We start from the raw sequence: 20,246 nt of genomic DNA, 5'->3' as shown, positions 1-20,246 counted from the left end.
TAAAAGGGATGCCCCGTACAGAAGTGGACCTGTTGCTCTGTTATATTGCACTGCTGTACATGTCCATTACATCAAATATCTGAACCCTTCATCCAATCCAGCTAATCAGATTATGTCATAAAATGATGCACATGGTCAAACGCCATGCCTAAGCCGTCACAGCACAGTAATTCAGCAGGCATTCATTATGACAGTCTGACTGACTGACATCTATCTAGATCCATTTGATGAACAATTTAAGTACTTTGAGAGTAATGAAAACGCTGCAATCAAATTCCTTTCGTTAGCTAACACAATTTTAGAACACAGGAGTGATGGTTGCTGGAAATGTTCCTCTGTACCCCTATGGAGATATTCCATGAAAAATCAGCCGTTTCCAGCTAGAATAGTCATTTAACACATTAACAATGTCTACACTGGATTTATCATTCATTTTATGTTATCTTTATTGAATAAAAACTGCTTTTCTTTCAAAAATAAGGACATTTCCAAGTGACCCCAAACTATAGCATATCTCCATTCAGGTGTTTAGGTCAGTCCACATGTTCCAGGAAGGCTCATAACACACTCACAAAGTATCTGCTAATATTTACCCTGAAGCATTACACACACACTCCTACTAATAGAGGAACACAATGCAAATGACGGAGCTGCAGAGGAGTTTTTAAGAGTGATAAGTAAGATGAGACGTGCAATTGCCAAAGAGCAAATTCAGCCACTTTGTAAAGCAGAAACAACCCGATCTTGTCCTGCTGAATGGAACAATGCAGTGTGTGTGTGTGTGTGTGTTTGCCTGTTATCTTTAAGCAGCACAAGAGTATCTCTGGCTCTCAGGAAGTGGTTTATCAACATCTACACAGAAGTTGAAATGCACTTTGAAGTTCCTTCCCACTGCAAAAAAAAAAAAAAAAAAAAAGAAAAAAGAAGGCTCCAATGAAAGCTGCAAGGTGACAGAGAAAGGTTGAACAAAGCAGACGGATGAAAACCGACCTCCTCCTGCTCCTCCCCACCAACCCGCAGTCAAACAATCGTGATCTCTACGCCTCTTTGTTCAGAACTCCCATCAGTCTCGCAGTGGGAGGTGTGGTCAGAAAGAAGAGGAAATTGCTATGAATTTGTGGATAATTGAAAACACCTATATCCCCCTGTGTCTCCATCTCTACCTGCTTTAGAAACCTCCACACCCCTTCTTCCTCCCTGACGTCCACCTTCTATACCAACACACTCCTAATGGCACCCCTTCCCCATCCTGTCCTCCATCTCCCACTGGACTGAATTGATGCAAACGATTGCGCGCCCATTTGCTGTCTGGAGGAGAGGTGACCCACTTGTGTGGTTTGCCCGCTGTCTCCTGCCCTGCCTTCTCCCAATTGCAGGTATTGATGCCTCGCCATTGTTTCCCCCCTGCCCAGGGGGTGGAGTGGTTTGTGGGAAAATTGGGGGACCCCTCAGGTGTTTGATGGCTTTTATCGATTCACACCAGACTCTCCAGCTCCCATTTACCCTCTGCTACACCGTGCAAGCTTTATAGATAGCAGCTGTATCTGCAGAGATGGCTATTGTTAAGTGGTATTATTCTGTTCTACTGATGCATAAACACAGTTTCCCCCTCATGTGTTAAATTAAAGCTGGTCTACTTTCAAATGTCTCGCATTAATTGCAGTCTGTTGTACAGTAACAAGAAATACACCACCTCTCTTTTCTCTTTAACATTTGAACAATTCAGACTTAGAACGTCAGTAAATTTAAGCTCAACTTCATTAGAATTTGCTTCGATTAATACTGAATTTCAAACAACTTTAAACCAAATGGAACAGTTTGAAATTGAATTCTGTTATTCTGAAACTGTATTTGACCATTAATGAACATTTAAGTCTCTACATTTGGTATTCACAATTGAAATTTGATTCTTGAAATTCAGATTCTGTCAAACTGTACAGGTCGCTGAGGAAGAGTAATCGATCACAGATCCACAGAGCTGCATCAGCTGATCACCGCCTGCAGGATACAAACACAGACATCACTCCCTCCTGCTGCTAGACAGAGTGAAGATAAAATCTCCTGAATACAGTTACTGCTGGAGTAGTCCAGCTATGAAGGTCTGAACTGATTAAAGGATCATTACAGTTTTTTATGTTAATCAGTTATTAGCTAGCTAGCTAAGAATGCTAACATGAGCTACATGGAAACAAGCAGGAGATCAGTTAGAGTTTGAATATTTTAGATGATAAGAAGCATCTGAATGAACTTCATCTGTCTACAATAATGTTCTGCTATGTTTGTACTGGATCTTAAAGGCATTAGAGGAGATTTAATTTCCTACTACTTTGAGCGTAGCATGCGCATGCGCATGCGCATGCGCACATACAACCTCTCCCTCACCCCCCCCTCTAACCTCCCCCCTTTTAACATTTACGAAGAAACGCCCCCCTCCAGAAACTTGTGTAGGACTCGTTAAGTTGCCTATAGCCGCAGTGTAATACAATAATACATTTTACCTGTCCAGAAGGAATTTAGCAACCAAGGCATCTGTCTTTAGGTCCATTTGTTGCTTGAGCTGACGCCATCGCCCAAATGACTCGCCAGTAATCACTTTTGTTTTTGCATTATCGCGATCCAGTCGTCTTTTATTTTCTCTGACCTCAAAAAATGCCTTTCTTTTACGGCTGGGTCCCCCTGGATCTTTATCTGCCATTATGTAAAAAAAGATGAGCAAAACAAGTCGCCAGCTAACTATGAAGCTATACCAAAGCAACACATACAGAAAACACGTGAGTCCAAGGCGTACGTAATCTACGTAACTAGGCCTGAGCCGGAAGATTTTTGATTGACAGGACAGGGAGCAAACCAAACGCCTCGGTCCGAGCACATTGATTGGCTGATGTTTTTCAGGTCCTGCCATGTCCACAGTTATTTTATTTTTTTTTAAATTCTTTTAGAAACCATGCATACAAGTCTACTAAAGGTCAGTATATTCATTTTATGTGAATCAGACAAATTAACCCGTTAAGCTTCAGTGTACCTCCGGCGGTACACCTACTAATTTGCATAGGAATTTCAAGAATGTCCGACGGCTGCAAACCCGATTATACAAACACTATACGCCGATGGAAAGCTTAGATTCTCATGAATCCGCCGGTATAAACCACTTTCAGATGCGATTACCACAGCGGGTGAGAAAAACACATTTGTCCGACAAAAACGAATATTCATCCATCCGTTCTCTATACACGGCTTCAACGCACACAGCGCGACTCACATTTCCGGGTTCATTATTACACACACAAAAAAAGATTCCACAAAAAACGGCCATAATCCAACCTTTTACATCAGATGACACAAGCCAGTAAACTATTTTGTCCAAAACATGTCCTGAAGTCGGTATAAAATCCCCGAATCGGTCGTTTTCAAGGAAATGCACCTCGCGATGCCCGTCCAATATTCCCTGTATTTTTCGTAATTTTTTTCATTTAAAAATAGAATATTAGCGATTTTTTGTACTGAAAACGGCTGGAATTGACTGAAGCTTAAAGGGTTAAACAACAAAAACATCCTCCATAATGCCTTTAAAACCAGTAGTTTGGTCCAGACATCAGTTGTGCTTCACTGACCGAAGGATCTTAAGAAAAGAGGTGAATAGAGCATCAAAATAGATTTCATTTTCAAGAAATCAGGAAAATGAGATCTCACCTGCAAGTCTGAGTTTAATTTGGATTGTACATAAGTTTGTGATTTTTGTGAAATCTCCATAAACATCTGATGATATGGTAATATTGATGGTGACCAACTTCAACTAAATATGGAGCATTTCATGCATTCTGCCTTGATAGTTCCACAGAGGGCAGTGACACAGACAGATCATTTTTATAAGGGTGGTCAAACCTGCAATGGTTGTGAAAGTTCTGTAATTTAGTTGCTGATAAAGTTCATTTAATTTTCATGAGACTAGAAAAGCACTCAGACAAAGTGGCACTCAGCCAAGGCTGCTTAGTCGTATCATTTCAGACAGATGAAATCTTTAAAATAATGAGTGGTCCATAGTGGTGGATTTGTAGTAGGATCACAATCATGTGAACGTCAGCAGGCAGCTGATGTAGTGTTCACTTGTTGTCATGGTTACAGTGACACCGTGACTCTATCTGGCAGAGATACAGAAATATTTAACAAATCTGTGGAATTTCATCCAGATCTTTTTTTCAGTTTATGAGTAATGTTCTTAACAGACAGACAGACAGACAGACAAACCAGTGCCAATCATCACTGTCTTACATGTATTTATTACTCTGACGTGTTCCTTGGTGGAGTAAAAAGCACATGTAAGACGTTTATGGTGTCTCCTAAGCACAACAAGGACTTCATAGCTGTACTAGTCCATAGTAGGTTTCATCCTTCGAGGAGCTTCAACTAAATCCACAACTAAAACTAAACCATACACACTTTAACTACTGGTGATGCGCAAAAACATTCTTTTTCACTGAATCAATATATAATCGAGGGACTTTTGAAGTCCATGGGACATGTCTTGCATACATTTTTATAAAAAGTTAAAAAAAATAATGTTTTTATGGGCTGCACAGTGGACGTAGTGGTTAGCACTTTTGCCTTGCAGCAAGAAGATCCCTGGTTCAAATCCCGGCCTGGGCCTGGGATCTTTCTGCATGGAGTTTGCATGTTCTCCCTGTGCATGCGTGGGTTTTCTCCGGGTACTCCGGCTTCCTCCCACAGTCCAAAAATATGCTGAGGTTAATTGGTTACTCTAAATTGCCCGCAGGTGTGAATGTGAGTGTGATTGTGTGTCTGTATATGTAGCCCTGTGACAGACTGGTGACCTGTCCAGGGTGTCCCCTGCCTTCACCTGAGTCAGCTGGGATAGACTCCAGTACCCCCCATGACCCTAGTGAGGATAAAGCGGTGTATAGAGGATGGATGGATGGATGGATATCACTAAAATGTCAATTAAATAACTGTCTGAATTTAATAACAAACACCTTCTAATGAGCTAAACAATATTAAAATAAGCTGATTCAGAAACAGTTTTGATTTTGTTGTTTTTATTAAGTGGAGATAATCATGACAGATATTTTTTTGGCAACATATCAAATTTTAGATGGGAAATAACAAATTGTATCTGTGTCAGAGAAATCCCTTTCCACTAAGTTCCTCATTACAAAAACACCTCTAAAGGAAGTGTATTAATTCCAGATCACATGACCTGCTCTACATGATGTCATTTCCTCCTGAGGAAAAGACTGGCCAGACGCCAAGGTTTTCTAAGTTATTTAATATAAAGTAGTCAACAGGTTCACAGCAATATCTTTATAAATAACTTGCAATTTCAATTTTGCTCAGTTGTATATATAATATTTTAGAAGAATCTTTCTGTAAAAATGCCATGTGGTGTTTGGTTACAGGCAGCCATGTTGATTTTAGGCCTGAAAACAGCAAAAATGTCAACTATGATACAAAAAGTCCTGCAATTATATATTGACCCTCCTTATAAAGCCAGTTCATTTCACAGTAAGATAAAATCTCTGAATTGCAAATTACAAAATCCGTGTAAACATTTTGAACTACCTGCTTGTATGTGGTTGAATGGGAGATGTTTGTGGTGTTAAAATAACAGGTGTGTGGAAACAACAGCTGTAGAGGTATAGTTCTACACAAAAATTCTGCCATCAAAAATAGTAGTTACTGGATGTAATTCCACTTCTGTGTGTAGCCCTCCAACAGGCTTCACTGGTGACCGGCCAGAACCCAGAGGATGAATCCTACTGATGACAGACTTTATTCTAACACAAATATAATTAATATTAATATCAATTAATCAATTAATATCTTATCGTAATATTAATATGTCCTGTTTCAATTGCGATGTTTCAGCAATTATCAAACAGATTGCTGTAAAATTTGCTACACTTATCCAACACCTTTTAAGTTCACTAAATTACTGTAAGGGTGTCAAATTCATTTTAGTTCAGGATCCACATGCAGCCCAGTTTGATCTACAATGGGCTGGACCAGTAAAATCACTGCATAATAAATAACCACAACTCCAAATAAATAACCACAACTCCAAAGGTTTTCTTTGTTTTAGTGCAAAAAAGTACATTCTGAAAATGTTCACATTTAAGGAGCTATCTTTTTACAAAACATTATGAACATTATCTGGAATTTCTTAAGAAAAATAAGATCAACTTCAACAACATTCAGCCTCAGTTTATCATTTACACATTACAACGTCCTGATCACAAAGCGTCTACAAAGACACAGAACATTTAGTCACAGCTATCTGGAACTGAATGATCTAGTATTTTACTTAATGATCAAAAAGACAAAAGTCAGACAAAAAACAACAAAAACAAGACAAAATATTACAAAAGCGAGAAATAAAATGACAAAAAATGAGACAAATGACACGAAACAAAACAAAAAAGAAACAAAAAATTGGACAAAAAATTTACAAAGTGACAAAAAACATTGACAAATGACAAAAACAAGGCCAAAAACGACAAAAGTGAGAAACAAACAACAAAATACTAGACAAACAACACAAACGAGACAAAAAACAACACAAACGAAACACAAAACAACGAATAAACTAAAACACAAAATGGCAAAAATCAGACCAGAAACAGAAGCGAGTCAAAAAGAAAACACATAACGACAAAAACAACAAAGTGACAAAAACATGAGACAAACGACAAAAGTCAAACAAAAAACAACAACAAAAAAAGACAAAATATGACAAAAAATGAGACACAAAAATCACAAAAGAACAATCTACTATTTTAAGGTATGATCAAAACAACTTGTCACGGTCTAGAAATTATCTTGAATTTATAGTTTCACAAATTTACAATTTGCAGTTTGTGTCTTCTCTGTAATTTCTTTACAAAGTAATTGGCCCATGCATTTGCCCGTGGGCCGCAGGTTTGACATGCCTGCTCTAAAGGTACTAATATTCCCCTCAGCCTCACCTGGTTTTACTGTTTCACATGCTAACATGCCACACTAAGGTGTCACTGTACAGAAGTGTGCTGTTGTTCTGTGTTTAACTTGAAAAACACTCTTGCAACCGTGCAGACAGATCAAAAAGATCTGTTCAGGGGCCAGGAAGTGCTCCCTGCTCACAGATGTGGCCACATGAGCATATGAGAGGCCTGATAGGAGCCTCTATCTACCATGTCACTTCCTCTGTTCCTGGGTCAGCAATGAGGAACAACGAGGAGCCATTTTACACACTCACTCTGATTGTACATCTGATGTGTGTGTGTATGTGTGTGTGTGTGTGTGTGTGTGTGTGTGTGTGTGTGTGTGTGTGTGTGTGTGTGTGTGTGTTCTTGTACTTGCTACATTGTGAGGGCCATTTTCTGCATTTAACTATCAAAGTGAGGACATTTTTACAAAGTGAGGACATTTTGGCCGGTCCTCACTTGGAAACAGCCATGTTTAGGGTGAAGACTCGTTTTTAGAGAACAGGTACGAATTGAGGTTTGGTTAGGGTTAGGGTAAGGATTAGGGTTAGGCAATCAGTTGTGATAGTTAAGGTTAGGGTAAGGCTCTAGGAAATGCATTACGCTTATGGATGTCCTCACTAAGATAGAAGTACAAACGTGTATGTATGTGTGTGTGTGTGTGTGTGTGTGTGTGTGTGTGTGTGTGTGTGTGTGCAGGAGGGCTGGGGTTATTTCTGGATGATTAGCCTTATCTTGCACATTCACAATGTATGCTGAGCCAGATGGCCATAGAACATGGAGCTGCTAATGGTACCACTTGATCATGTCTTTGCTGGGCTATAAATCAGAATATGAACAATGAATATAAGCGCTATAGACGAAGCATGTGATTGATCCCCATGTGGTGCATAAAGACATTTCATAAAAGTGGAGAGCAAACACTTAAAGGACGATGTAGATTTAGCCACGCGTGCCTGAGTGTTAGTCTGTGGGAGACCTCTCATCAGGAATCATCCACCATTTAAACACGCTTATTAGAAGTTAGTTAGAATGGCTCTTCATGTGTTTTTACACTGAACGTGTTGGGATAGCTAATGGACTTGCAGATATGTTCAAAATGTGTTTATTTTAAAGTTCAGTGTGAACAAGTGGTTATTATGAGTTCAAATCCAATGTGCGCACACACACACACGCGCACACACACACACACACACACACGCACACACACACACAGACACACACATGTTTGTTTTTCTATACCGGTGGGGACTTACCATTGACTCCCATTCATATCTAACTCCTAACCCTTACCCTAACCCTAACCTTAACCATCACCAAATCAATGCCTAACCCTAAACAAACGTTTTTGCACTTTTACATTTTTTATTAACAACAATATGGCCAAGAAAACAGTGTTGCCACCCGTGGGGACCTCATTTTAGGTCCCCACCGTAAGACAAGTCCCCACCTTTATAGCAAATAGTCAGGTCAAAGTCCCCACCGGTATAGCAGAAACAAGTACACACACACACACACACACACACACACACACACACACACACACACACATACACACACAGGCACGTTAAAAGACAGGATGTGTGTCTCTAGTGCTCCCATGTGGTGAAATTCAAGTCTTGCAGCACTTTCAAACATCCAGCCATCACTACAACAGACAGACCACAGTTCTGATCCAGATTCTGAGATATCCTGCCTCCACCCTGATACAACAGAGTTCAGTTAGGCTTCGTTTACTGGCATGCTGCACTGAATTATACCCGTCCACACATGGATCAGGGAGGCAACCCGTCATCCCTACCACTATTCACATTCTGCTTTTATTTAGACAGGAGTGCATACAGTTAATCCTGAAAACATCTCTAGGAAGCCACTTGCTTTAAAATGTCAGTGCAACAAGGGTTGGGTTTAATAAAAAAATACATAAAATAGAATTCTGCTATGGGACCCTTGAGCTGGACCAGTCCTCTCATTTGTGAGTAAATTAGTTAAAAACTAAGTTAGAATGTTTTGTAAAGTCTGTTACCACTCCATAATAAAGAGTTCCAGGACATGCCATAAAACATGTCCTGTAGGATTTTTTCCAGTATCTATTACAGCTGTGCAGTGTAGTGGCCTAAACACACACACACACACACACACACACACACACACACACACACACACACACACACACACACACACACACACACACACACACACACACACACGTTAAAATGCAAGTTAGGAAATACACTAGAGATGAACTGTTTCCTAACAGATATCATCACTAATGTTCCTCAGCTACTCACTGAAGACAGTTTAGAATGATATGTTCTCTGAAACTTTACATATAACTTAGCAGATGAGGCCTCGTCTCACTGAAATATGAAAATCAGATGAAGTGGGGTTTTAAATTTTTGTTTTATTTTCCTGACATATTACATTTAATGATTTTACGGATATGAATTTGGGCATGGGGCTGCACAGTGGATTGGTGTTTAGTACCGTCGGCCCAGAACTAGAAGATCTCCAGTTTGTATTCTGACCTGGACCCAGAACATTTCTGCATGGAGTCTCCATGTTCTCCTGTACATGTGTGTCTTTTCTCCAGGTTCTCCAGCTTCCTCCCACAGTCCACAAACATGCTGAGGTTAACTGGTGATTCTAAACTGTCTGTAGGTGTGAATGTGAGTGTGATTGTTTGTCTCTATGTGTAGCCCTGTGATAGACTGTTACCTGTCCAGGTGTCCTCTGCCTTCACCCTCAGTCAGCTGGGATAGGCTCCACCCCCATGACCTTAGTGAGGATTAAGAGGTGTATCGATGATGGAGGAATGGAGGAATTTGGGCATTTGTTCTTATCACTCCATAAATCCAAAAACATTGTCAGCAAGAATAGATTTTTCTTCATGCTTATAGGAATAAAATGTTCTAAGATAGATAGATAGATAGATAGATAGATAGATAGATAGATAGATAGATAGATATGTGATGACATAAAGTCACTTTGAGGTCTAAGGTGAAATGCAGGCACCATAGTGATCATATGTAAAGAAGCAAATTAAATCTGCATAGAAAATATTAAATGTAGTAAAAATCACCAGACAGACGTTTCTCCTGCAGCATGTCCTGATAACATGCTCTCTTTGAAAGCCCATCAGCAGCGTTGTAAAGCTAGCCTGTTTCCCTGAAGCCTGCAGGTCCTCTGTGCTCTTTATTTAGCCTCATGACTTGTGTTGGAATGGGGACGTGTGTGGACGGCTATGATTGTGCATATGATCAGTGTCAGTTTCCAACAAGGGCTCTATATTTAGCTGATGGGGCACTGGGTGACTCAGTCTGACTGCAACACATACAGACACACTCCTGTAGACCACAACACTCTTTACTGCTCTCTGGTTGGTACATGTGGCGTGTGCACCTTAGTACCACTTGTCTTTCTTACTAAAGATGTGGTGAGTTATGCATTATTTTCTCAAACTACATTGCAGTGCGGGTGTTTATTCCCTCTTCTCTTTACAGGTCTCTCAATAGCAGCATCCTGACAGACAGGTGGGACTGAACATGGCTGTGCTGCTTGGTTTTCCAGCTGGTATCTGTGGTCTGATGAGAACACAGCTTGGTGATTAGTGAAGTGGCAGTCAGAGACAGCCATGTGTCAGCTGGAAGTGCCAGAGGCCAGACTGGGCCTGAACAGTCCTGACCCGCTGGTAAGAGAGGCTTTCCTGATGGCCCATGACTACATAGACTATGTAACCAGAGGAGGGGCTGATGGCACCATGGGTCCTGCCCCTACAGCCTGTACCGCAGCCCTGCGCCACGCCGGAGACGAGCTCCTCACACGTTTCCCCATCTTCTTCAGGCGCTGGCCTCGCGTCTTCCAGGATGTGACAGAGAACACGGCCTGCCCCATGCTCATGAGCATCCTGGATGAGCACTTCTTCCCCCCTGTCCCCGGCGGGCGACGCAGGGACCTGGCCTGGAGCGCGGTGCTGTCGGTGTATGTCCTGGCCGGCCAGATGGCTTTGCACTGCCAAGAGAGGGGCATGTTGGCGGTCCTGCCTCAGCTGAAGGAATGTGTGGGGGCATATGTGGACAGGGTCATCTGCCCTGAGATACGAGACAGAGGAGGATGGGTGAGTGAACATGTACATCACAGAGAAGGCCAGCTCCTCTTTATATAATATCTAACTACTGTAACCCTCTGAACACCAGAACCCACCAGGCCCTTTAAATGTTATCTTTAGACAATCCCTGTTTATCAGAGCCAGGAACTATGAAAACGGTGATGCTAGATTTTCCAATTCCCAGCTGTTTAACATCATATTTTATCAAAGTCACTTTTTTTCTAAATGTGTCATTTAAAATGTTGTCAGTAATAAAACATTTGCATTTACCACAGCATGTGAAAAAATAAAATAAGAATGCAACTGAAGCAATGACTGGTTCAACAGACACATGACAATAATGCTTTAGTTGAACTTGGTTGAACTGCAGGCTGTGTTTTCACCGAGTAGATAGAAAACAAGCATGGAAACCAAATAAAAATGTACACTACCGTTCAAAAGTACTTAGAAATGTCCTTATTTTTGAAAGAAATGTAGTTTTGTTTCAATGAAGATAACATTAAATGAATGATAAATCCAGTGTAGACATAGTTAATGTGCTAAATGACTATTCTAGCTGTAAACGGCTGATTTTTAATGGAATATCTCCATAGGGGTACAGAGGAACATTTCCAGCAACCATCACTCCTGTGTTCTAATGCTACATTGTGTTAGCTAATGCTGTTGAAAGGCTAGTTCAGGGGTGTCACACATGTGGCAGAGAAGACATTAAGAGCAGTTGTAAATTAGTAAAACTATAATTTTCAAACAATTTCTAGATCATGACAAGTTGTTTTGATCATAAAGTAAAATACTAGATTGTTCATTGTTGTTTTGTGTCTCATTTTTGTAATACTTCATCTTGTTTTTGTTGTTTTCTGTCTTTTTTGTCTGACTTTAGTCATTGTCTTATGCTTTTGTCATTGTGCTTCTTGTTATTGTCATTTTGCATTTCCTTTTTGTCTCGCTTGTGTGAATTTTGTCAATTTTTTTGAGTTTTGTTCCTTTTTTGTAATTTTTTGTCTTGTTTGTGTCCATTTCTTTGTCACTTTCTATTTTGTCTGATTTTTGTTTTGTTTCATGTTGTTTGTCTCATTTTTGTCATTTTTTGACTCATTCTTGTAATATTTTGTCTTTTTGTCTGAGTTCCGTCATTTGTCTCATGCTTTTATCATTTTGCTTCTCGCTTTTTTCACTGTTTTTCAATTTTTTTGTCTTTTTTTGTCTCGTTTTTGTAATATTTTGTCATGTTTTTTTGTCTTTTCTGACAGACTTTTGTCATTTTAATCATAAAGTAAAATACTACATAATTCAGTTCCAGATGACTAAATGTTTGTTCCTCTGTCGACACTCTGTGATCTGGAAGTTGTAATGTGGAATTATGACATTTTCAAAATATACTTTTTTGCACTAAAACAAAGGAAAAATTTGGAGTTGTGGTTATTTATAGGTTATTGTTAACTGGTTTTACTGGTCCAGCCCACTTTGGAACAAATTGGGATGAATGTGGCCCCTGAACTAAAACAAGTATGACACTCCTGGGCTAATTGATAATTAGAAAACCCTTCTGTTTAAATAATTACATTGTCTGAGTGACCCCAAACTTTTGAACGGTAGAGTAAAACACTCAAACTTACCATTTCATCCTAAACTGCAAAAACTCTACTTTTGTGTTTCTGACAGACTGGCTTTGTATCACGCTTTGGAGAGAAGCAGGACTTGGAGGGCCAGCTGAAGAAAGCCTGTTGGTGGACACTACTGGCACTGGCCATAAGCATCATCACCTACTTCTTGATAAAAAGAATGACTTAGCCAATACTGTCACCTAGTGACTGCAGGCAGGAACTCTACAGGAGTGGACTGCCACAGGAAAAATGCCGGCGTAGGTGCTACTTCTAAAGAAACTTGTCCATGTACATAATTATTGTCCACATCCAGCACAGTATTTCACATCTAATGTTGTGGAGCTGTTTGAGCTGCCTAATGAAATGTGTCTGCACAGCTAATCCTATAATTCTGCAGAAATTGTCCACACAGCATGTTTCACATTTTATGTCCTGTCGGTCAAATGTACAAACTTGTGATGTGTTTAAACTGTTCCAGGTCACATGCCGGTGAAAATCAAAAGCTTAGAGTTGTTTGTGCAGCAGAATGTGAACTCTGATCAGGTATTATAAATTAATCACCGCTGCATGAGTTAGCTTTGCAAAGTCATCATGTGCTCAGTGAAAATGACAGACTGATCAGATTTAAGTGCACTAAATGTATGAGCTACTCAGGAGCTTTTTGCTGCATTTGACCCCTTATGTTCAGGTTTAACAGGCTCTACCAGTTTATTCAAGGGGCCGTATGCTAAACTGTTACATCACCAAGTCTAAATTCCAATAATGTTTGTTACACAGCTACACTTTATGTACAGTGTAGCAAAATCCATTAAGAATTATACTTTAACATGTTTATCAGCCAATTTAATATTATCAGTACATCATTAAAACACAGGAGACAAACTTCTATTATGCTGTGGAACTTTTATTCAGAACACAGAAAACGTGAAAAGACAAGAGGTGTACAAATGAAAAGCTGAACAGTGGAACTCTGGAAGAACAATTAAACAATAAATTTAGGCCAGTTCCTCTTCACCCTCCTCCTCAAACTCTCCCTCTTCCTCAGCAGTGGCATCCTGGTACTGCTGGTACTCAGACACCAGGTCATTCATGTTGCTCTCAGCCTCAGTGAACTCCATCTCATCCATACCCTCACCAGTGTACCAGTGGAGGAAAGCTTTGCGCCTGAACATAGCAGTGAACTGCTCTGAGATGCGCTTGAACAGCTCCTGGATGGCGGTGCTGTTGCCGATGAAGGTGGCGGCCATCTTGAGGCCACGAGGAGGAATGTCACAGACGGCGGTCTTGACATTGTTGGGGATCCATTCAACAAAGTAGCTGCTGTTCTTGTTCTGCACATTCAGCATCTGCTCATCCACCTCCTTCATGGACATGCGGCCACGGAAGATAGCAGCCACTGTCAGGTAGCGGCCATGACGAGGGTCGCAGGCGGCCATCATGTTCTTGGCATCGAACATCTGCTGGGTGAGCTCCGGCACAGTGAGTGATCTGTACTGCTGGCTGCCTCTGCTTGTGAGGGGGGCAAACCCTGGCATGAAGAAGTGCAGACGAGGGAATGGCACCATGTTTACAGCCAGCTTGCGCAGGTCAGCATTGAGCTGCCCAGGGAACCTGAGGCAGGTGGTGACACCGCTCATGGTTGCAGACACCAAGTGGTTGAGGTCACCGTATGAGGGGGTTGTAAGTTTGAGGGTGCGGAAACAGATGTCATAGAGGGCCTCATTGTCAATGCAGTAGGTCTCATCTGTGTTTTCAACCAGCTGATGGACCGATAGTGTGGCGTTGTAGGGCTCAACAACTGTGTCTGACACTTTTGGGGAAGGCACCACGCTGAAGGTGTTCATGATGCGGTCAGGGTATTCTTCACGGATCTTGCTGATAAGCAGGGTGCCCATACCGGAGCCTGTACCACCACCCAGAGAATGTGTGAGCTGGAAGCCCTGTAGGCAGTCGCAGCTCTCAGCCTCCTTCCTCACCACATCCAGTACAGAGTCCACCAGCTCTGCACCTTCTGTGTAGTGACCCTTGGCCCAGTTGTTACCAGCACCACTCTGGCCTGTAAACAAGAATCCAGATTTAACTTCACAGTACACGATGAGACCAAAAAAACAAAAACTAAGCTATGTGTACAGGAGACATAACTCACCAAAAACAAAGTTGTCTGGCCTGAAGACCTGGCCAAAAGGTCCAGACCTCACAGAGTCCATGGTGCCTGGCTCCAAATCCACAAGCACAGCACGAGGGACGTATTTACCACCTATAAAAAGAAGGCAAACGGTGAGGAGAAAAAATATTGAATCAAGTCTGAGTTAAGTGCACTATAGAATAAGTGTTTCTTTACTCACCAGAGGCTTCATTGTAATAGACATTGATCCTGTCCAGCTGCAGGTCACTGTCACCATGGTAAGTACCAGTTGGGTCAATACCATGCTCATCACTGATCACCTCCCAAAACTGTAAAAAAAAAAATATATATATATATATAATAATGCAAACTCTCGTTAGCGCTAAAGAATAACAATCACGAGTATAGTCGCATAGTACAGTGTGTGTATCAGTCATTCTACAATAGCTTTTAAAATCAAGTCAGTTGACTTAATTTCCCGCCGTGCTGCCATCGGCGCGCGCGCCCTCACCCCCTATTGGCTGCGGTGGATATGAATTTGAAAATTCCTTGCTACGTCACTAACCGCCTTCTCCAGGCAGAAGCCGGCGTCGCTCTGAGCACTGCCAAGTAGGCCTCAATGAACCGGGAACAGTTATAAAATCTGCGTACATTCACCAGTAACGACTATAAAACTACATTTTATCTGTTCACAACCTACTCTATTGACCATCTACCGCTGCGTGACTACACATTTTACTGAGGCTTCAAGCTATAACACGTCAAGTCACTTCCTTTTGTCGCATTGCTGGGTTTTCATCCTCCCAAAGAACAATGGCGATTTTCAGCTAACGGTAATTTGTCAGTGTACAAGTGTTCTTTAACGATTAGCGTAGCAATTTCATAAATATACAACGGTTCCTAGAGAAATTACTACAAGAGACGAGCTAAATTATACGGATAGATAAAATGTAACATGTCCATTTTGTTTAAAAATCTTTAATTTACCAATACGTCGAGATATTAGAGACCTAAAAACATCCTAAAAAGTAAAAGCGTTTAGTTTAGCTGTTTAAATGCAATTTTCAAAAGTAGGACACGTTGATATTCCCAGGGTGTGGTTTCTGGGACGATAGTGACCACAAAGAACACGGCGTTTCTCAAAAAAATAGCTCAGTAAATCTTTTAAAAGACAAGAGTAATTTTACTAACCTTGGCACCAATCTGGTTACCGCACTGTCCAGCTTGAAGATGCACGATTTCCCTCATATTTACTGGAGGTAGAACACACACGAATCTGCAAATGACTTTGGCTTTCTTGAAGTGGGTGCGTAACGGCGCTGTCCTTTCCTTTATACTGAAATAAGATCCGCCCCCTTCTCCACAGCTGAAATGTGTATTGGCTATTACGTCTAAGCACTTTTGATAGACACAGATTTTAACCAATCAGATGTTCAAACACTGATCAGTGATTGGCCCAATGTGCTTGTCAATCACTCTCATCTGAAACGTGTGACTAACGTCTAATCTGTAGACGTTGGCCTACTTCCCTGTGATGGCGGAATGGAAATGCGACACTGGGGAGTGATTTTATTCTGCATTTCATAGCTGCGTGTTAGCAGCTGTCAAAAATAGCGAAACGTACTGAATTGTCGATCAACAAGTTATTTCGTGTTATTAAACTATCAATCCGTAATCTCAGTTAGCTGCTGGATAGCTTCAGTCCACGTGGCTCACAAACAGAACACAATGGCTCGGTTCAGCAGAAACCTCCCTGTTGCTGCAGGACTGACCGGCCCTGAGTGGCTACAGCAGTGATTTTCAGTCATATGTTTCTGAGGCCAGCGAGTCTGCAGCTTTTCACTTCACACGGTTACAGCAGCTTGTTGTTGCACAGATTATTTCGCCTTTCTGTGGTGCAGTGTGGGCTAATGAGCTGGTGGGAGGGTGAAAAGCTGCATTCTTGGCCTTCATAGTGCTGAAAGCATCAGGCACTTTTGGAGTTATGTCACAGTAAAGAGCACAATCCTCTTCTGTACTGAGGAACTTATACATTTTAAGTGAGAACCAGTGAATAGTATTCTGTATGATTGAAAGTGAGGCAGACAACCAATAAAGAGCCCTGTACACTACATCAAACCTCTACAGTCCAAACTTTTGCCCATGTAGGCATTTAGCCTTTATTGATATGAGATATTTAATTGAAAAGTAATGAATGAAAATTTTCTAATTTAGTCTCAGCTGTAAGGTTTTAACAGAATATTGTCCAGTGGCTTGCTCAGACGGTCAGGTTCTAGTCACTAAAGCAGTATTGTGGAATGAGGACAGATTGCCTCATTAATAGTTAATCTGAGATGCCAAACGAGAATGTGGCTGTAACTCCTGCATGGCGTATTTGTTACAGTCGTGTCTGTAAGGACCAACATCCCTCCCAGGTGCCTGTTGCCATGACAATTAGGTTCCCCATTGGCAGTTGTAGACGTCTGTGTGTTGGTGCAGGCAGGGCTGTAAGCTTTTCATGGCCATACCCAGTGTTTAGCTTGGCAAGAATGCATACCATATATTTTTATGTAGATGACTTCTTGTGTGTACTGCAAAAGTCTCATTAAACCTAAATAGTGTTATTCTGAATTCATACTGAGCCTGGATGTTCTTACAGGCACAGCACTGCTACGCTTATCATATACAGTATGTAGGTCATGCTCGTAGTCTTTTCTGTGTGTGCATTGTAATGTGACATACAAAGGCCTTCTCTGTTAGCTCCCTGACAGAGCTATGTCACAGTGAGGATGAGTCAGGATGGATGCAAATAAGCATTTAACTTCCCTTTTCTGCACTGTGGCTTGTTGTTTTCAGGTGCCTGCTGGATTCCGAGGTAGTTAGAAGGACTGAGGCCAGTGTCCAACCAGTGTTATACTTTACACATCTGTGTGGTGTAAATTTAGTTTTGTCCTAAGGTATGGAGCATAGTTATAGGTGAGTGCACAGATTTAATGCTGCTTGTGGACATCCACGCCTATCCTACATGAGGACACGCACAGTAGTTACTGATCTGCTGTGCATGTACACTACTGTTCAAAAGTTTGGGGTCAAACAGGCAATTTCATGTTTTCTACATTCTTTTTCATCTTTTCATGGGTACTCTTTGAAATATGTCATGTTGGTGTGCCCATCTCTTCTGCAGTGGTTTAATGGTGCCAACCCAGTGAGAATCCCCACCAGCGGCTAATATTTCCTAACAGAATAGAAGTGACGTGGATGTGCATTATCTTTTGAAAATTTTCTCAAAATTCTGATCACATTTATGTTACATCCTGATGCAAACCTAGTTACTGACAGAACTGAAAAGACACACAACAGGAAGAAACAGGCAAAATCATTTTTGCCTAAACTTTATCATAGTAGTTAAATGATTACAGCATCATCTGAAAGACACAAAATGTCTAATCATCATTCAAAATAATATAAAAAGATGATGTATTGGAATTGTATTTTTTTTTTAAATTCACAATATGATCACAGACATGTTTGAGTCACTTTTATTTTGTGCATAATGTGTTCATGTGAAGGCAACAGGTAATCCAATCTAAACTACAAACACTACTGTTCAAAAAATTTGGGGTCACCCAGACAACTTCATGTTTTCCATGAAAACTCCCACTTTTATCCATGTGCTAACATAACTGCACAAGGGTTTTCTAATCATCAATGATCCTTTCAGCACCATTAGCTAACACAATGTAGCATTAGAACACAGGAGTGATGGTTGCTGGAAATGTTCCTCTGTACCTCTATGGAGATATTCTATTAAAAATCAGCTGTTTCCAGCTACAATAGTCATTTAGCACATTAACAATGTCTACACTTTATTTATCATTTATTTAATGTTGTCTTTATTGAAAAAAGCTGTTTTTCTTTCAAAAATAAGGATATTTCTAAATGACCCCAGACTTTTGAACTTTTGAAGTAAAGCAGAGTTACTTTTGCTGCAAAAACTTAAAACCTGACACTAGCATTCATCATCCACCTACAAACAAAAACTGTGTACAATACATATTTATATTGTCTTGTATGTTGTTGCTGCTTTAAGCTCTGACTGTCTGTACCTGTCAGGTGAAGCTTCTCACTAAATGCAGCTGCTGCAGTCTTTGATTTGGACCATGCTCTGTATTCTAAATTTAGGGATAATTTATATATCTGCATTCATACATTTCTACATATATTTAAACTATTTTTTCCATGGATTGAGTTTTCTGCTTATGACAGAATGCAGATTTGACACCAGTATGGGCCTGGGTGTTTGCACAGCTCATGCCTATAAAATGGCATTTCATTAGCAGAACATGTAAATCAAGGATGTCTCATCATTGGCATTTCATCGAGTGACATGAATTAAATTGCTAAAGAAAGAAGGTGAGCATGGTGAACATCATATCTAGCATCAGCATCGTCATTGTGAGCATGTTGGCATGCTGATGTTAGCAACAACAAAGCCTGCTAGGCTGAAGAATCTCTGTGCTGTTATGATTAAAAATTAAGGCAAAAAACTCAATACATTAATGTAAAATAAGAGGACTTTTGTATTACCCTGTACAAATACACATCAAACACTACATACTGTATCATATACAATGTTCTTTAATGTGACAGAGTTTGTAAATACCTAGTTAAAGGTCCTATCAGATCGACAAGATAACTTTATGGTGCAATATGTGAAGCAAATTCTAGACAGAGTGTGCTGGTTAGCCTCAGGACTGGGTGGATATTCTGTTTGATCTCAGTCAGGTTTTCTTCTTTACAGTCTGTTGCCTTTGTGCTGTATCTGATCAATTATTCATGGATTTCTTTAGAGGGATGAAGTGTGTGCATTGAGTGGGTTGTGGCGACAACTCTAGTCAGGTCAGCTGGAACTTAATGCACGAAAAGCCTTTCAGCGTACTGGGAGGAGATTTTTGCCATTTGATGCTTTTTATGAGTGCAGCGCCTCATGATAAAGCACTTCCCACAGTGTGCTTGCAGTACAGCAGCATGCAGTATGAAGCCCTGCTGAACCATGACTCAGCATCTCTCAGGACACTGCAGCAGCAGCAGCACTCAGCCTCCAGCAGCCAGATCAATATTATGAAAAGGACACTCCCCAGATGAACACATATTGTCTCAGTGATGGTAATGATAATATTATCTTGTTTTTGTTCCTGAAGGTACTGTCACTGTAGCATTTTGGATCAACTGGAGGGTTTTCCAGGAGTTACTGGGACATCCTGATATTAAGGAATTACAATGTCCCAGCTTAGAAATTACAAATCAATGGACTAGTATTTTAGTATGACTAAGAAAGCCATAACATAGTTTATTGTGCAGATAAAGGGTCCTTAGTGGTGGCCGAGGCACCACTGAGATAGCGAGTTTCTCAGGTGTTCAAGGTCAAATAAAATAATAGCTGTGTTAGATCTGTG

The 20,246-nt window shown here is 40.7% G+C and overlaps 2 protein-coding genes across 2 annotated transcripts; one reads left to right on the top strand and one right to left on the bottom strand.

Annotated features, from left to right (window-relative positions):
• Window positions 1-10,318: 10,318 nt before the first annotated feature.
• bcl2l16 (BCL2 like 16) lies at window positions 10,319-13,809 on the top strand. Its single transcript, XM_022220052.2, has 2 exons — window positions 10,319-11,091; window positions 12,745-13,809. The coding sequence occupies exons 1-2, from the start codon at window positions 10,609-10,611 to the stop codon at window positions 12,871-12,873; spliced, it is 612 nt and encodes a 203-aa protein (XP_022075744.1). The 5' UTR covers window positions 10,319-10,608; the 3' UTR covers window positions 12,874-13,809.
• LOC110969871 (tubulin beta-1 chain) lies at window positions 13,570-16,151 on the bottom strand. Its single transcript, XM_022220051.2, has 4 exons — window positions 16,003-16,151; window positions 15,032-15,140; window positions 14,833-14,943; window positions 13,570-14,742 (listed from the first exon to the last, which is right to left on the bottom strand). Exons 1-4 carry the CDS (start codon window positions 16,057-16,059, stop codon window positions 13,682-13,684), a joined length of 1,338 nt encoding a protein of 445 aa, XP_022075743.1. The 5' UTR covers window positions 16,060-16,151; the 3' UTR covers window positions 13,570-13,681.
• Window positions 16,152-20,246: the final 4,095 nt, after the last annotated feature.

This window comes from Acanthochromis polyacanthus, chromosome 7 (genome assembly GCF_021347895.1).
Source record: "Acanthochromis polyacanthus isolate Apoly-LR-REF ecotype Palm Island chromosome 7, KAUST_Apoly_ChrSc, whole genome shotgun sequence".
In the NCBI taxonomy this organism is placed as follows: domain Eukaryota; kingdom Metazoa; phylum Chordata; class Actinopteri; family Pomacentridae; genus Acanthochromis; species Acanthochromis polyacanthus.
This window is presented reverse-complemented; position numbering and strand designations above follow the sequence as displayed.

Excerpts from the sequence above, each read along its gene's own strand:
- bcl2l16 (XM_022220052.2), top strand. The coding sequence starts at position 10,609 with ATGTGTCAGCTGGAAGTGCCAGAGGCCAGACTGGGCCTGAACAGTCCT. Across the intron at positions 11,092-12,744 it reads TACGAGACAGAGGAGGATGG|ACTGGCTTTGTATCACGCTT; the intron begins GTGAGTGAACAT and ends TGTTTCTGACAG.
- LOC110969871 (XM_022220051.2), bottom strand. The coding sequence starts at position 16,059 with ATGAGGGAAATCGTGCATCTTCAAGCTGGACAGTGCGGTAACCAGATT. Across the intron at positions 15,141-16,002 it reads GTAACCAGATTGGTGCCAAG|TTTTGGGAGGTGATCAGTGA; the intron begins GTTAGTAAAATT and ends TTTTTTTTACAG. Across the intron at positions 14,944-15,031 it reads CTATTACAATGAAGCCTCTG|GTGGTAAATACGTCCCTCGT; the intron begins GTGAGTAAAGAA and ends TTCTTTTTATAG.